The 14,288-nt window shown below is 41.3% G+C and overlaps 1 protein-coding gene across 1 annotated transcript; it reads right to left on the bottom strand.

Annotated features, from left to right (window-relative positions):
* Nucleotides 1-369: 369 nt before the first annotated feature.
* ppm1kb (protein phosphatase, Mg2+/Mn2+ dependent 1Kb) lies at nucleotides 370-14,143 on the bottom strand. Its single transcript, XM_072678465.1, has 7 exons — nucleotides 14,059-14,143; nucleotides 10,924-11,466; nucleotides 9,631-9,731; nucleotides 5,257-5,422; nucleotides 4,292-4,436; nucleotides 4,037-4,171; nucleotides 370-3,804 (listed from the first exon to the last, which is right to left on the bottom strand). Exons 2-7 carry the CDS (start codon nucleotides 11,361-11,363, stop codon nucleotides 3,673-3,675), a joined length of 1,119 nt encoding a protein of 372 aa, XP_072534566.1. The 5' UTR covers nucleotides 11,364-11,466; nucleotides 14,059-14,143; the 3' UTR covers nucleotides 370-3,672.
* Nucleotides 14,144-14,288: the final 145 nt, after the last annotated feature.

Below are 14,288 nucleotides of genomic sequence, written 5' to 3'. Positions count from 1 at the left end.
TACACTGTCTGTAATGAAACCTGCAGCTGATCAGTGTTAATTAGAAAAGCATATTGTGCATCACGATAACAGAATTGATCACAATATGATAAAATATTGTCATATTGCCCAGCTCTAGTGAAACCAGGGGCAAACATTTGTGGTCAGCCCAAAGGAAACAAATAATAATAATTATTATTATTATTATTATTATTATTATCATCATCATAATACATTATTACAACACCTTATATTTAATGAGATTTCTCTGTATTTATGTATGTATTTCGTTACTATAATATCTCAAAATAAGAATCCAATAAAGTTTCTTTAGTAAATGCAAATCCATCATTTTACATTTACATCAATAAACCACATCAATTCTTCAAACCAGTTTCTGCTCAGGCTTTATTCATGAGTATAATTTCCTAAATAAAGTTGCACCAAAACACATTTGCAGTTCACTGACTTCAGGTGAAGAACATGAATCCTAAAATGTCAACAGAAAAAAACAAAACAAATAACATGCAACAGTGAAGTAGTAAACGTACAGGTCTTATTTTCAACATTCTTCATAAAATACATGTTCACATTGATTTCAGCAGAGCTAGCTTAACAGTGCGATTCATCTACATCACCTCTCTGAAGGACTGACAATCCTCAGAGTTACATCATTTCCTGCTATGAGACACTCTGTTGGGCTCATAAAAGGGTGCGGTAATCATCAGAGGTGAATAAAGTAAGTCAGGACATACAGCACTGTACAGCTGTACAGCAGGACCCCAGCTTGTTCACATCTCATTGTATCCCGTATCGGGCTCTGGAGCTCAGAGAAGGAAAACCAAGAACACTGAAAGGAAAACAAATGTCTAAAATGACACCAAATGCTGTTCGCATTGAAAATTCACTGCATTAAAAAAAATTGATCATGGCCTACATAAAATAAAAGGACTCGAACATGACCATCTTTAAAAATACCTCCAACTGAGATGCTCACATTCTAAGGTCACGTCCGTATGGCTCTCAACATCAAAGAATCACTCGGACTACAGTACAGAAACGGAAGCTTTTTAGATCCGACATTTCCAACATCACAGCAGACCTGCCTTCATATTCACAAACGTGAGGGTCCCGATCCACACATGTTTAATAAAGCCGAGTATACTTTCACATCTATACAACAGTGGATATATTTCTAGATATATATAACAGCCATTTCTCTTTGACATCAAAATATATAAATATTATTATATACAAAACATATTATACAAAACCATACCTGTTCCAAATGCACTTAGGGGGACCATTGCATACAAGCCCGTCTGTGTATTACCAATGAGTAAGCTCAGGTCCTAGTTCCTAGTTTCTAAATGTCCACAGAAGTGTCCTGAACCACAATCGCTGTGATTATGATAGAAGAGGAGAACATTAAGACAAAGGCACTAGATAAACACATCAGTTCACTAAATGTAACAGGGGTCCATGGGGGGGCCAGAAGCATCTCAGCAGAAAGATGATGATTGGATGGCACAGGGAGAGTTATTGAACAGTTAAGACGATCTGAGTGTTATGATCAGTATATTCATCAGGCACAGAAACCCCAGGTAAGTTTAACCATACCCCTGTTTGATCAGTTTTACAAGGAAGGACCAACGATTTCCCAACATATCTGCATAATTTAACCACTTGTATGAAACCACAGGAAAATTACAGTGGTTGCAGGAGAAGCCTGCATTCTGGAGAAACAGCCTAAGCCAAAAGGAACCAGATCTGAAGCATTTAATGCCCCAAAGCTATAGCACATTTTAATCAATATTACAAAGAAGCAAAAGAAATCAATATTTGGTTGTATTTACATTGTGGGCATACAGAGATTCTGCTGGTTCCTTTGACCACCACTGTAACGAAGTCACATCTTAAGTTTCTCTACAGTTAACCATTTGAAATTGAGAGCTCTCAAAAAGCCCAGCTGTCTAAGCACTGGTCCAATCATCGGTAACGCAACGGCAATCTGTGGTAGAGAAAACTGAACTGTTGGTTAACACTTTCCTTCAAGTGAGTTCAGCTGACCAATGTTGTTGTGATAGCAGCAGTTTGAGAATATGCAGTTTTCTGGCTTCATATGACTCAGAGGAAGAACCACCTAGGTCACATCTTTCCATAACTGTTAGCATTGTGTGGCAGGGAAAGGAAATCTTAAATCTAGTCTATATATGAAATATGTATAATTCTGAGATTGTTTAAACACTACTACTCAACTCCTTATGAGAATGTGTTTTACTTGTCTTACTCATTTCATGAAGAATATTCCAAAACAAGTTTAACAATCTGCCAATATAAAATCCCCTGGTTCAAATTAGTGAAAGATGTGAAAACTATGGAAATTGGTTAAATAATCATATAGTGTTCATACAGCCTCAAATGTGAAATATTGGATATTTAGCTATATTCAAGATGGCTCCCCTTGTAGCCATAAAAGCCAAGGAATGTCCACATCTCAAAATTATGGAATTATGCAGACGTTATGAAAAATCTGTTAAATTCCTCTTTAGGAATTTCAGGAGTAATGTACAAGCTGAGTCAGACTAAACAGTGCATATGGATTTGACAGTGGTTTTGCAACATACTGCAGGTAGAGAAGGCAAAAAAATGGTTTCTATACATAAATATCGGACATCTTGCGAAAACAGAAACTGTACCTATGTACCATGTTTGGCTGGGCTGGGCTGTCCCACACATCACTCAAGCATAGCTCTCAGAAAAAAAACATCCCCCCTATATTTTTGCAGAAGAATTTCACCATGTGCTTTTGTCAATACCATTATATTGCATTACAGCGACAGGTCAGAGATGTGGGCTTAGGACCAAACAATTCCATCAAACTGCTTTGCAATGGCTGTAGAGGACGATTAAGCATTTACTGTGACTAATACAACTAGGTATAGTCAAAGTTGTCTAAAGGATGGATTTGCTTTAAGCTGGGATGTCTCAAATGTTGAAAAAAAGGGAGATATAGAATACGAAGGGAGAAGTGTTTCAAACCACTGAAATACTAGACAGCCAACAAGACAGGCGTCTAACGTGGACCTCAAAGGAGAAAGTGCTACTGTCTTCATCTATTTGCAGTGAAAGCCTCAATTTGACCTACTAAATGTGCTTGAAAACTACAGAAAGACTGTGGTCCACAACTATGTGGAGGTCACAATCCTAAAATATATACACTTACAAGTATAAGAGGTAAAACTATGGCAACCACTCATATAGCAAGTACAGAACTGTCTATATGTCTGACAGGGCCTTTTGAGCCGCTGGTCGTGTACAGTCGTAGCTGCAGGAATACTGGTTAATGTGCAGATCATGCACACTAAAGTGCTCCGTTTCCTCACAAAAGCAGTTTATGTGCCCTGATGCTGACTGACAGTGGATATATTGCTAATGAGGCCCGATGTAGAGTTATGTCAATCATTTCACTGTCTCTCATCAGAATTAAGAGGTTATGAAGTGTGCTGTGGTCCAAACAAACAGTTACAGAGGTGAATGCTGGTCTGGATGGATGGTCTTTTCCTCCTGTTCCCTTAACACCATGAACTGACAGTATTGCACGTTGGTCAAGTCAGACCAGGATCACTCTCCCACCTGGCCTGCTTATTTGTTCAGTCACTCCCTCTGTCTCTTTTTCTTGGTCTGCTACATTCATGCCCAACGGCCGCTGGACACAAAGCTGCGGCTAAAGGAGAAGCTGACGTCAGAGCTTTTGTGTTTGCCCCACGCCCCAAACGGCACCACAATAATTGTGCTGTTGTCCTCCGCACCATACTGTATAACCTAAGAGACAGAGAGCAAAACAGACACAAGTGGTGGGTCATTAAAAAAGGGCAAAGATTTGTGTACTGCCATCTCAGTGCACTGCTAAAATCTCACATTGGCTCAATAGCCTTTCCAGGATCTAACTAAAATTATCAGGACATTTGAGCAATTTTCTAATGTACCAGGACTTTCAGAATGCATGTGAACCATGCATATTCTGCCTGAAAAATGACCCAGAAACCCCATATACCTGCTCAGAGATTCGCTGCGCTGCCTCTTTAGGGTCATTGCACTGGTTGATGACATTGCAAATCTCTTGGCTGTTCATGATGAAGTTGATGCCATCGGTTGTGAGGGAGAGGAAGGAGTCGTGGACATGATGCAGCTGGACAGAAGAGCATAAGCGTTCATTCCAACACTACTTCGAGTAGAATATGAATGAAGTCATTTAGCTCTAAAACCAGTTTCTGTCTACAGCTGTCTAAAGTACAGAGAGGCTACTTACTGAAATGCGTTTGGTCTCCGGCTCTGCAATGACCCCAGAATTTTTTAGGTCAAAGTCTCCAATGCTGCGCGTCATTGCCAATCTGCCGTTGACATGAGGCTGTCCCAGACTGTTCCATGTCACAAAGCCCCCAGCTTTACGAATCCTACATCACACAGGCAGGGTGAGAAGAAAGTTACTCAATTATCAGTTATTTTCTACACTTCACAGATTGACGCTTCTGCACAACTGAATTACAACTGAATTACCGGTTAGACAATGGTCTCTTTTGGACAGAACTCCACTAGTTTCTTTAAAAGGCTTGAAGACACTAAGCACCTCTTCTAAAAGTTTGCATCCTCATGCTCCATAGCTGAACTAATAATTCCCTTATTAGATTATTTATAGCACAGATAACATTACGGAATATGCAATATTGCATAATTAAGTGTTTTAGCAAGAAAGCACAAACCTGCAGTGTTCTAATAGGACCAGCACTGGAGCACTAAATGACAAACTTGCATATCCACCAAGCCTCAAAGTTAAGGGTTTGGAAGATAATAGAAATTGACTTATAAAGATTCATACAAAGTTTGTGCTCATCAATTATTTTAAATCAAGAATACTATAGCTCCTTGACAAAATAATAATAATAATAATAATAATAATAAAAGTAATAAGTATTGTGATAAACGTTGTGCATCATGAACATACACTAAATGGCCAAAAGTGTTCGGACACCTCCTCATTTATAGTTTCTTCTGAAATCAAGCATACTGAAGAAGAAAAAAACAAAAACAAAACAATAAAATAACTGTCTCTACTGTCCAGTGAAGAAGGATTTCTACTAGCATTACTACACACGCATTTTGTGCAACTTACAGCAGCTTAATGCACTCAGCAAAAAGGGCATCCACAGACATTTGGTCGTAGCAGATCTTACCTTCCCTCTAACTGTACTCTGAATGTGCTAGATTACCCCTCACCTCTCTTTTTCATCCTTCCTCTCTGGTGTGTGGTCCATGGTGAGTTTAACAGCTTTGCTCTTCCGGCAGAGCATGGCCCGGCTGTCCCCAACACTGGCCACCACCAACTCGATGCCATCTCTCAGCAGAGCCACTGTGGCAGTGGTGCCCGAGCTGAGCACAGACGCTGCAAAGCACCAGAGACAAAGCCCACGCGTTACAGCAGACAGGGAATAATATTAAAACCTCTGCACTGTGCTGAGGAAACTCACGTGTACCATCACATGTAGCCATGCTTTAACTACTACATAAACACACACATACACACAGAGAGACAACATACAGAGAGGATCACTAATGTGTATTTATAGGCAGAGCAATAATAATTCCAAGAACACACACTGTATTCACACGCTCAATCACACTCTTTCTCTCTCTGACTCTCTTACTTATATATATGTATATACACACACACACACACACACACACACACACACACACACACACACACACACACACACACACACTTTGTTGTACTCCAAAGTATGACAAAGAAGGAGAAGTCGTGTTGGGCTACTTAAGGAAATTTCCAAAAGAGAGGATGAGCAGGAAAAGCTGAGAAGAATCAAATCATGCAGAAAGAAATAGTATCTTTGGGGGTAAAGTGGTAAAAGGATGACTTGGGAAATAGATCATGAACACAAAAACAAGCATGCCAAACAGTAAAAGGGCCTAAAGGGGGGAAACGGCAGCTGCTAAAGCAGTCATAACTAGCAGAAGCAGAAAAATAAGCATACAGCCACCACCAGCTGCAGGATACAGTTTGTGCATTAAATTGGCAAAAAAGCCACATCCTCGTTTCTACGCAGAGTGATCTCGATTTTCAACTCTTAAGTACTATTCAGACAGGATTAGCTTTTCATGTGGGAGGATGTGATTATTTCTGTAATTTCTGAGTAATTTTGGTTCAGTCAAAAATTGCAATGCTTGTTACTTATAGGGTTGGGATGCTTCCACGCTAAAAAAGATTTCAGTGGCTTTTAACAGTGATACGAAACGAGCCACAGAAACAACCCTATGTTATTTTAACCCTGTGCAAATCACCATGCTGGTAAATATTCTGCGAAATCCTGAGATTGTGAGAGTTTTTAAATATTAGGACACAAAGAAGCAATTACTTGGATTCCATGTGTCCAAAAGGAAGCTGATGTGCATCATTCTACTTCTGAACATTAAAACAAGTAGAATTACAGAAAACATTGATGTTGAGTGATTATCATACTAGCACACTGCATCCACTTAATACGACTATATAAACATTATATATATATATTCTTTTCCAACCCATATTTATCCTTCGTTTGCTCGGGCAACTGTCTCCACTGTCCTAGGAAGGCTCCCTACTAGATTTTGCAGTATTGCTGTGAGGACTCATCCCAAAAGTATTAAATGGAGCGTCATCATTCCAGGGAACGCTGGGTGTCAGTTTTAATACCCTTCCAGCCCATTCCTGGCATTAGGCATGGTGCCAGTAGGTTCATGTTTATCTGTTCGAGAGAGCCCTATTCTATCTGAAGTACTTCTCTACAGGGACTAGACAGGTGTGGGGGTGTAGGTGTGTGTGTGTGTGCATTTGCACATCTGTGTCGGCAACGGGTGCGACTGAAAGTAGCTATATGTATTCATTAGGAGCGGACATATAGTGTGTATTGCTGCAAGGGAAATGCGTAACTTGTATGTAATGAATACCACCATGACCAATGCAGTCAGGTACAGACACAATTATCTCTTGCTCAATGTTTCATTATCTGGGGATAAACATTATTGATTATTAATAAGTGATGTCACTAATGGGGCTTCATGATACATTTTTACAGATGTAATAATGCAGTATTTCTCCTCCCTACATGAAACTAATCATGTCTGGGCTGTACCTAATAACTCCAGTGAGGTGTTGCATTATTGTTCTAAGAAATAGGTCAGTAGTTTCTAGCGTATATTGTGTTAGACTAGCAAGAAGAAGCTAGCAAGTAGGCGTCACTGACTTGTCACACGCTAGTTCACTTTCAAGGTGAGTGCTAAAGTTCATAAAGATCATGTAGTTGAACTGTGTTTAGTAATGGCCGCTACCTCAACAAAGAAACTCTCATAAAAAGCTGCCTTCCAGAGCCTTCAGTTAAAAAAAGGCTCCCTTTATTAAACATTCAAAGCAACCAGTACCGTTCTGCTATAAAAGGATGTAGAATAATTTGACTCTGGCTGGAACACAGAAAAGCCCTGCACACAACTTTGTCAACATGATGAATCTAGTCTTTGAAAACATGTGTGTTAAAGAACAGGAGGTAGCTAGAGAGAGAAGAGAGAGATTTAGAAAGAAAGGGAGAGAAAGTTGAGGAACCTTCCAGAAGTCCACGCAGGGACCCGCTGGACCAATCTAGCCCCTCGCCTTCCAAAAAGGGAGCGCAGAGCTGCCGCATTTATGGGTTCTTAGCTGGGTCCGCAGCTGTCATAGATAACACGCACACACACACAGGGCAAGATTGTACATTGCACGCACCAGGGCCCATGAATGAGCCACACAGTAAAAGAGCGTCATGGCTGGTGTCAATTCTATCAGAGACTTGACGGTGTTACACTTGGGAGCTACAGAGCTTGTAACTGTGCTGGTTTTTAAAACTGCCTAAAAGGAATGTCAGCTGAATACACTCTGTGGCTCAAAATATAATCTTTCACTGAGGATATACTACTAATACGAACACAACTTAATGTTATTATCACTACATTAGTAAATAAAGAGCTGGAGCCAAGGAAAATTGTGTAAACCCAAATACAAACCTTTGCCAAGGCATGAGCAAGCAAAGGTTGTATATTAAATATGCTTTTTGAAATAACGTCAAAGGGAATTCTTTGATTGAAAAAGTGTGCATAAATCAGTTGTTGAGGAATAAACAATGATTTTAAGTGGTTTGGTGTAAAGTCTGAAACTGATTTACTGATTCTCTTTACAAAGTTAGTGATGTTGACAATGCAAAGACAAATTAATGGCGAAGTAACTAAGAGCAACTTTAATGTGCCATTTTACTGATAAATTACTTCTTATATCTCATAATCATTTGGATGCTCCACTGACTGTAACAGGGAGAATGGGTATCTCAGTCGGTGTCACTCTACTGCACTACGGAACACTACTGAACTGTCTAACGTTGCGTTATCAAAGTCATATTTGTGTAAAATCCTGTAATATTAATTATACCGCCTCAGTCCACATGCTTCTTTCACTACAGATGCCAGTACTTTATCTTTCAGCTTGTCAACAAATGCATGTTTATAGCTGACCACAAGCAGATGCTCATAGCATGATTTGTATTTACAGAAGTGGGGTTAAAGAGAGTTACAACTGTAGCAGAAAATACCAATTTGTGCACATTTCTACTTGTATAGCTTTTATCTGTAATGCTATTGGCAAAATTGTGGTAAATTGTGGTATCTGAAAAAGAAGAGTTTTTGGATACTAGGGTGTAACAATTCACAAAATTCTGAATTAGAGTCTAAATTAATTAAATTAATACATTTTGGCTGAAATGTGTGGTTGACAAGTATGTGATACTGTTTAAATCTGTAGTTCATCATCAGCACTGAACCTCACAAAAAATTGAAACATACAACACACAAGCTTGGCTTTACGCTCTAACCATGTGCTAGTATGCTGACCTGAAGCTAACACTCTAGTCATGCTTCAATGATACAATGGAATCTCTTTTAGGCCAAATCCTAATCTCAAAATTATTTGTAAACCAATGTATCTGGCAATAAGCAGTGTATTCATAACCATTTTGTTAATTAACCTGCTTATCATCACCACTCTGACAGATTTGTGTTTCTCTAAAAGCATTTATACCAAACCACTCTGATCAACTGTTTACATCTAAAACATTTAATTATGCATTTTTTTCTTAATCTGTGAAATTCCCATTTAAACAAAGTTAAGATAACAGCAATTAGATTGATTTAACCTGAAAAAGTCATGCTAGAAACTGTTCACATGGCAGAATTATAGCCAGCATGTAATCAGATTCAATTACACAGCAGCACAAAATACTGAAAACACCACAAGTGCTTTTAGCGGAATAGGCTCCTCTGCCTACCTTTTACAGATACGGATATTATTCAGGGTCACAGCATTTCTCTTGGCACTGCGTCTGAGGAATCTACAGCATGGCTAAGTGGAGATGATAAATCGCTACTGCACAATGTGAAGTGTGTCTAGCATGGTGTTAGTCTGGCCTAAAATAGTTACCTATTTAGCAAACTGACCACACCAACCTCTCCCCCTCCCAGTGACCAATGAGCCCCCACTCCACCCCGCTCTCTAAACTGTATAGAGAGGGAACCTACCATCTGCAGTGAAGTGACAGTGCCTTAATAATGCTTTATCCACGTTGAGAAATGCTTGTTTTAGAACTAGCTCCAAGTTGTCCTCCTCCGTCACGAGGTCTCTGAAACAAGAATGCAGAAGCATGAATCCAGTGTGGGTCTACAGAGACAGGACCTGCGTATTGAATTCGTTCACACATTTTAAAGATCTGTCCCAAAAAGGGTTAGCTCAGTTGTTTTAATAAATAATTCTTTATACAGTAAAACCTAAAGCAATGCAGATTTACATTAAAGCAGCATTATGTTGTATTATACCTTATAATACCAATTTAAAAAATCATTGTGATGCTCCATTGACTCTGACGTGATAGGGAGAACAGCATGTTTGTCATTGCCACAACAGGCTTGACACACTGCTAACGGCACTATGTAACTTTGGTGAAGTGGGCAGGGTTAAGCTTGTGAGAACTGGTTTAACACCACGTAACCAGAGTCATATTTGTGTAAAATCCTGTTATTTTACACTACTGTATCAGTTACAGTCATTTACAGTCAGTTACAGTTACTACATGCTTCTTTCATCTACCTGCTTCTGTCAGCTTTTCCAAAAAAGCATGTGTAAAACATTTGCTTAGGGATGTTTCCCAACTGTAGGGGGAGCCCCTGAGCAAGAAACACCAATTTTCACATAATGCTGTTTTAAACTACACAACAGTCTGCATAGTTTTTTAAGATTTATCTAAAAATTTTATAATAATAATAATAATAATAACAACAAGTATTTTGATTAATTAGAAAGTGTTTTAAATGACAGAAAAGATACACTGGAAGTTCCTTTTGGTGAAGTCTGCTTTGCAATTTTATCACTTAGGAATAAAATGGGTTACTTGCCCTGTATTTCTACTAGCCTTGTATTTCTAACCTCATTCTACATGTTTTACAGATTAGATTTCTCAGTCATGTTAACAAACAATCACCTGCTCTGTGTATCATTCTGGGCATGTTTATGTCTATGAAGGTTCATTCCTGCCTTAGTAGAGAGAAAAATTACCCATGTTTTCTGTTCCTTCTCTGTTTCTGACAGCAATGTCATGCTGACTGTGCAGCTTGTAATTTGACACCCTGCTGCTGGAAGCAGAGATAAAATGCAGGTGATAGGTGCTGGTGAAAATGTTCACCCACATGCAACTAATCACCTGAAACCTGTACTAGCAAATCATTCTATATATCCAAGCCAAGACAGTTTTGTATTACTAAAATGTTTCCAAGAAAACTCTCTTCCCACAAAACGTCCATTCATTACCAAAGACTTACTTAATATGCTGCTCCATGTACTTGTGACAAAAGTCAGCGGCCTCTGCTCCCCCATGCCCATCAAACACAGCAAAATACAGGATGTTGTTGGTCAGCTGTGACAGCTGGTAGCGGTCCTCATTCTCTTTGCGCTGTCCAATCTGCGATGCATACCCCACCTTGGTCAGGCTGACCTTGGGGATGGGCTTGCCGTACCGGATACTGGAAGGGAGTAGGATGGGCTCATCAATGCGGTTGTCCCAGATCCCGAAAGAGTCCCAGGTGGTGGGGCGGCCGCTGCTGTCTGGGTCAAAGCGAGAGCTGCTAGGACGAACCTCTGACGGGCTGTGGACCATTCGTCTCGGGTCGTCCTGAGGGGCCCAGCCAGTCTTAAGCACGACCCTCCGGCACACCCGGGACCCACCATGTGTGGCCAGTCGCACCAGTACGGCCACTGACATTGCTCACAGACCAAAGAATTCTGAACACCTGCTCCGAACTAAGTCCTGGCAAGCAAGTCAACAGCAAGTAGGTCACAGCCACTCAAAATAAGGCCAGGGTGTCCTGGAAAGCACAAAAACAACCAGAGTTACCTACTCACAACTGAATGCTTTTGTGGCAGAGGTCATACTGGAACTTTGAGCCTATAAAAACAAAACGATTGCCTACATGCTCTGCTGATCCGAACGTACAACACGTACCACTGTGGGTCAATAATAAACATGACGTAGCACAGTCCCCTCCTCTAGTCCTGTAATCCACCTTCACAGCAGTGTTTTCACTGCACGTGGGTCACGGAACCAGCTAATGATTAAGTCCTTCATGACCTCAATCAGGTGTGTTAGGACAACAGGAAACCACAAAAGTCTGCAGTGCAGGGGGTCTCAAACAGCAGTGGCTCTCAAACCAGCTGTGCTCTGTCCTTGTGTTGGGAGTTGGGACAGAGTAAAAATGTGGATGATCAGGAAGGCCAACACTTGGGCTGTTAAATTGGACGGCAAAAAAGCAAAAAAAAAACTCTGGCTCTGGCATGGTCACAACCTCTGTGCTGTGAAGGTGGATTACAGGACTGGAGGAGGGGACTGGGCTACGTCATGTTGATAACTGACACACAGTGGTGCGTGTTGTACATTTGGATCAGCAACTAGAGCCGTAACAAATGTCAAAACGAGGAGTTCGCCTCCTTCATGTGGGATTCCCCAATAGCAGTTTAACAGAAATGTGGATTGGGCTTTCTAACTGAATCTTGCATCCATTGCATCCACATTTGCATGTTTATCTGTGCTGCATTCAGTGTGTTACAGCTTTCACATCCTCATATTTCCCATAAGATGGGACTCCAGGAGTTTATTTCACAAAGCCTATTCCTACACCATAAAACAGGGGGGGGGGTCTTTAAGGACTCCAGGACCCTTCTTTGTCAGGCTAAATGGTTCTTCTCCACAGTAATAAACCACTTGTAGATGTTTTTCAAAAGAATCCTTGAAGGAAACAAAGACCCAGTTCATTTAAATGGTTCTGTAAAGCACATTAAAGGCTCCACTGTTGTTGTGAGTCAAGGAAGGAGTATTTTAGCATCGCATCCTCCAGCCTCACCAGTTTGACCAATGTTATCTAACCCACCTTCAAGATACCATCATCAAAAAGGGGGGTTTCCAATGAAAATCTCAAACTGGAGACCACTGAGGCATGGCTGTAGCTGGCATGTTTATTCCTTACGACCAGAGAGCCCCTTTAGGCTCATGTTGAGGACAGTACCAAAAGATCTATAGCTTTTCTCTTACTGAAATCCATTACTTTAAATTGCCAAAATCCTGTACTGCATATTTTTTTTTAGACCACCCTGCTCTCGGTACTAGTTTAACCTGAATGTTGTTAACCTTCCTGAAGGTTTAACCTCTTAACTCCACATCATCAATTCATTCAGCATGTTCATCTCCCTGATCTCAGGCCTACTTTACACCGACCAGGTGTTTACCTTACTTCACCTGGGGCAGTGGTGGCTCAGCGGTTAGAGCACCGGGATATTGATAACAGGGTTGTGGGTTCGATTCCCGGGCTTGGTAAGCTGCCACTTCACCTGGGGCAGTGGTGGCTCAGCGGTTAGAGCACCGGGATATTGATAACAAGGTTGTGGGTTCGATTCCCGGGCTTGGTAAGCTGCCACTGTTGGGCCCTTGAGCAAGGCCCTTTACCCTCTCTGCTCCCCGGGTGCTGGAGTTGGCTGCCCACCGCTCTGGGCAGCCAATCTGTGTGTGTGTACTCACTGCCCCTAACACATGTGTGTGTGTGAGTGTGTGTTCACTACCAGATGGGTTAAATGCGGAGGACACATTTCGCTGTACAGTGTTTTTTTAAAACAAATGACTTCTGAAGGGAATAAGTCCAAAAATCTGACACCTGGCTTGTTCTGCTAGTATTTCCCAAATCCTGTGCTCACAGGTCTACCTAGATTCCACCTTCCTGTAGATTTCACCTCTAACACCACATTATCAAACAATAATTACCTGAATCACAGCAGGCTGGCTTTAGCTGCCACACAGGGGGCAGTGGTAGGGGGCAGGACTGGAGAACCTGAGCCTGAACCGCCCCCTTATACAATAGGCAGCCTGGAGCTGCAGCGTCAACAGGGCACCGCCTCCCAGTTACATTCATTTAATATCTGATCCTTCAGCTTTAAATCTTACACAAAAACAGCCCGACATTAACCAGGCTAGAACAGGCGTCTTATTTAATCCACCTTTAACGGAGTCTTAACTGTGGGACTTTCTACGGTGGGGCGGAGAAGAGGACTGGGTTTGTACACAAGCATGACGCAACATCACAGCCTAGGTTAGGTCCCCAAAATACCCCAAACTCCACCTTCCCTATCCTACTGCAATCCAGTGACCTGCTAGAACCATAAATCAACAGCTGACAGAGGCCAGGCATTGCAGAAGCAGCCCGTGCAGTAAACAGTGGAAACAGTAGACAGATAGCACCAGCCAGTCAACCAACGCCTCCCTGCAAAATGGCCGAACCCTTTCATTTCACCCATTAAACCGTTAAAATAATCCGCTGGCGTTGGTGTTAGTGCACATACACAAGCGCACCAACATACCAACCTTTCACAAAACTAGCCAGGTCTCTTTTTTAAGAGGTGCGAACATGACTTACCTCCTCGTATCGAGCGGGTTTTCGCTGTTGACCAAATGGCGATGAAAGACCTCCAGCAGTTGTATGAGCTACCGCAAGCCCCGCCCACGGAACATCAACAGACGCCTGTCCGCCAATCACAACACTAGAGCGATCTGCGGCGGCCAATTAAAACTCCGCCCATTTCGCACAGCGTCTCGATAAGCTGATTGGTGCTTTGTGTTTGATTGTCGTGCAGTTTAGCCAATCGG

Source organism: Salminus brasiliensis, chromosome 4 (genome assembly GCF_030463535.1).
Source record: "Salminus brasiliensis chromosome 4, fSalBra1.hap2, whole genome shotgun sequence".
Classification (NCBI taxonomy): Eukaryota; Metazoa; Chordata; class Actinopteri; order Characiformes; family Bryconidae; genus Salminus; species Salminus brasiliensis.
This window is presented reverse-complemented; position numbering and strand designations above follow the sequence as displayed.

Coding starts and splice junctions, on each gene's coding strand:
- ppm1kb (XM_072678465.1), bottom strand. CDS start 11,363: ATGTCAGTGGCCGTACTGGTGCGACTGGCCACACATGGTGGGTCCCGG. Junction 9,732..10,923: donor TACATGGAGCAGCATATTAA/GTAAGTCTTTGG, acceptor TTCTTGTTTCAG/AGACCTCGTGACGGAGGAGG. Junction 5,423..9,630: donor CTGTCACTTCACTGCAGATG/GTAGGTTCCCTC, acceptor GGTGCTTTGCAG/CGTCTGTGCTCAGCTCGGGC.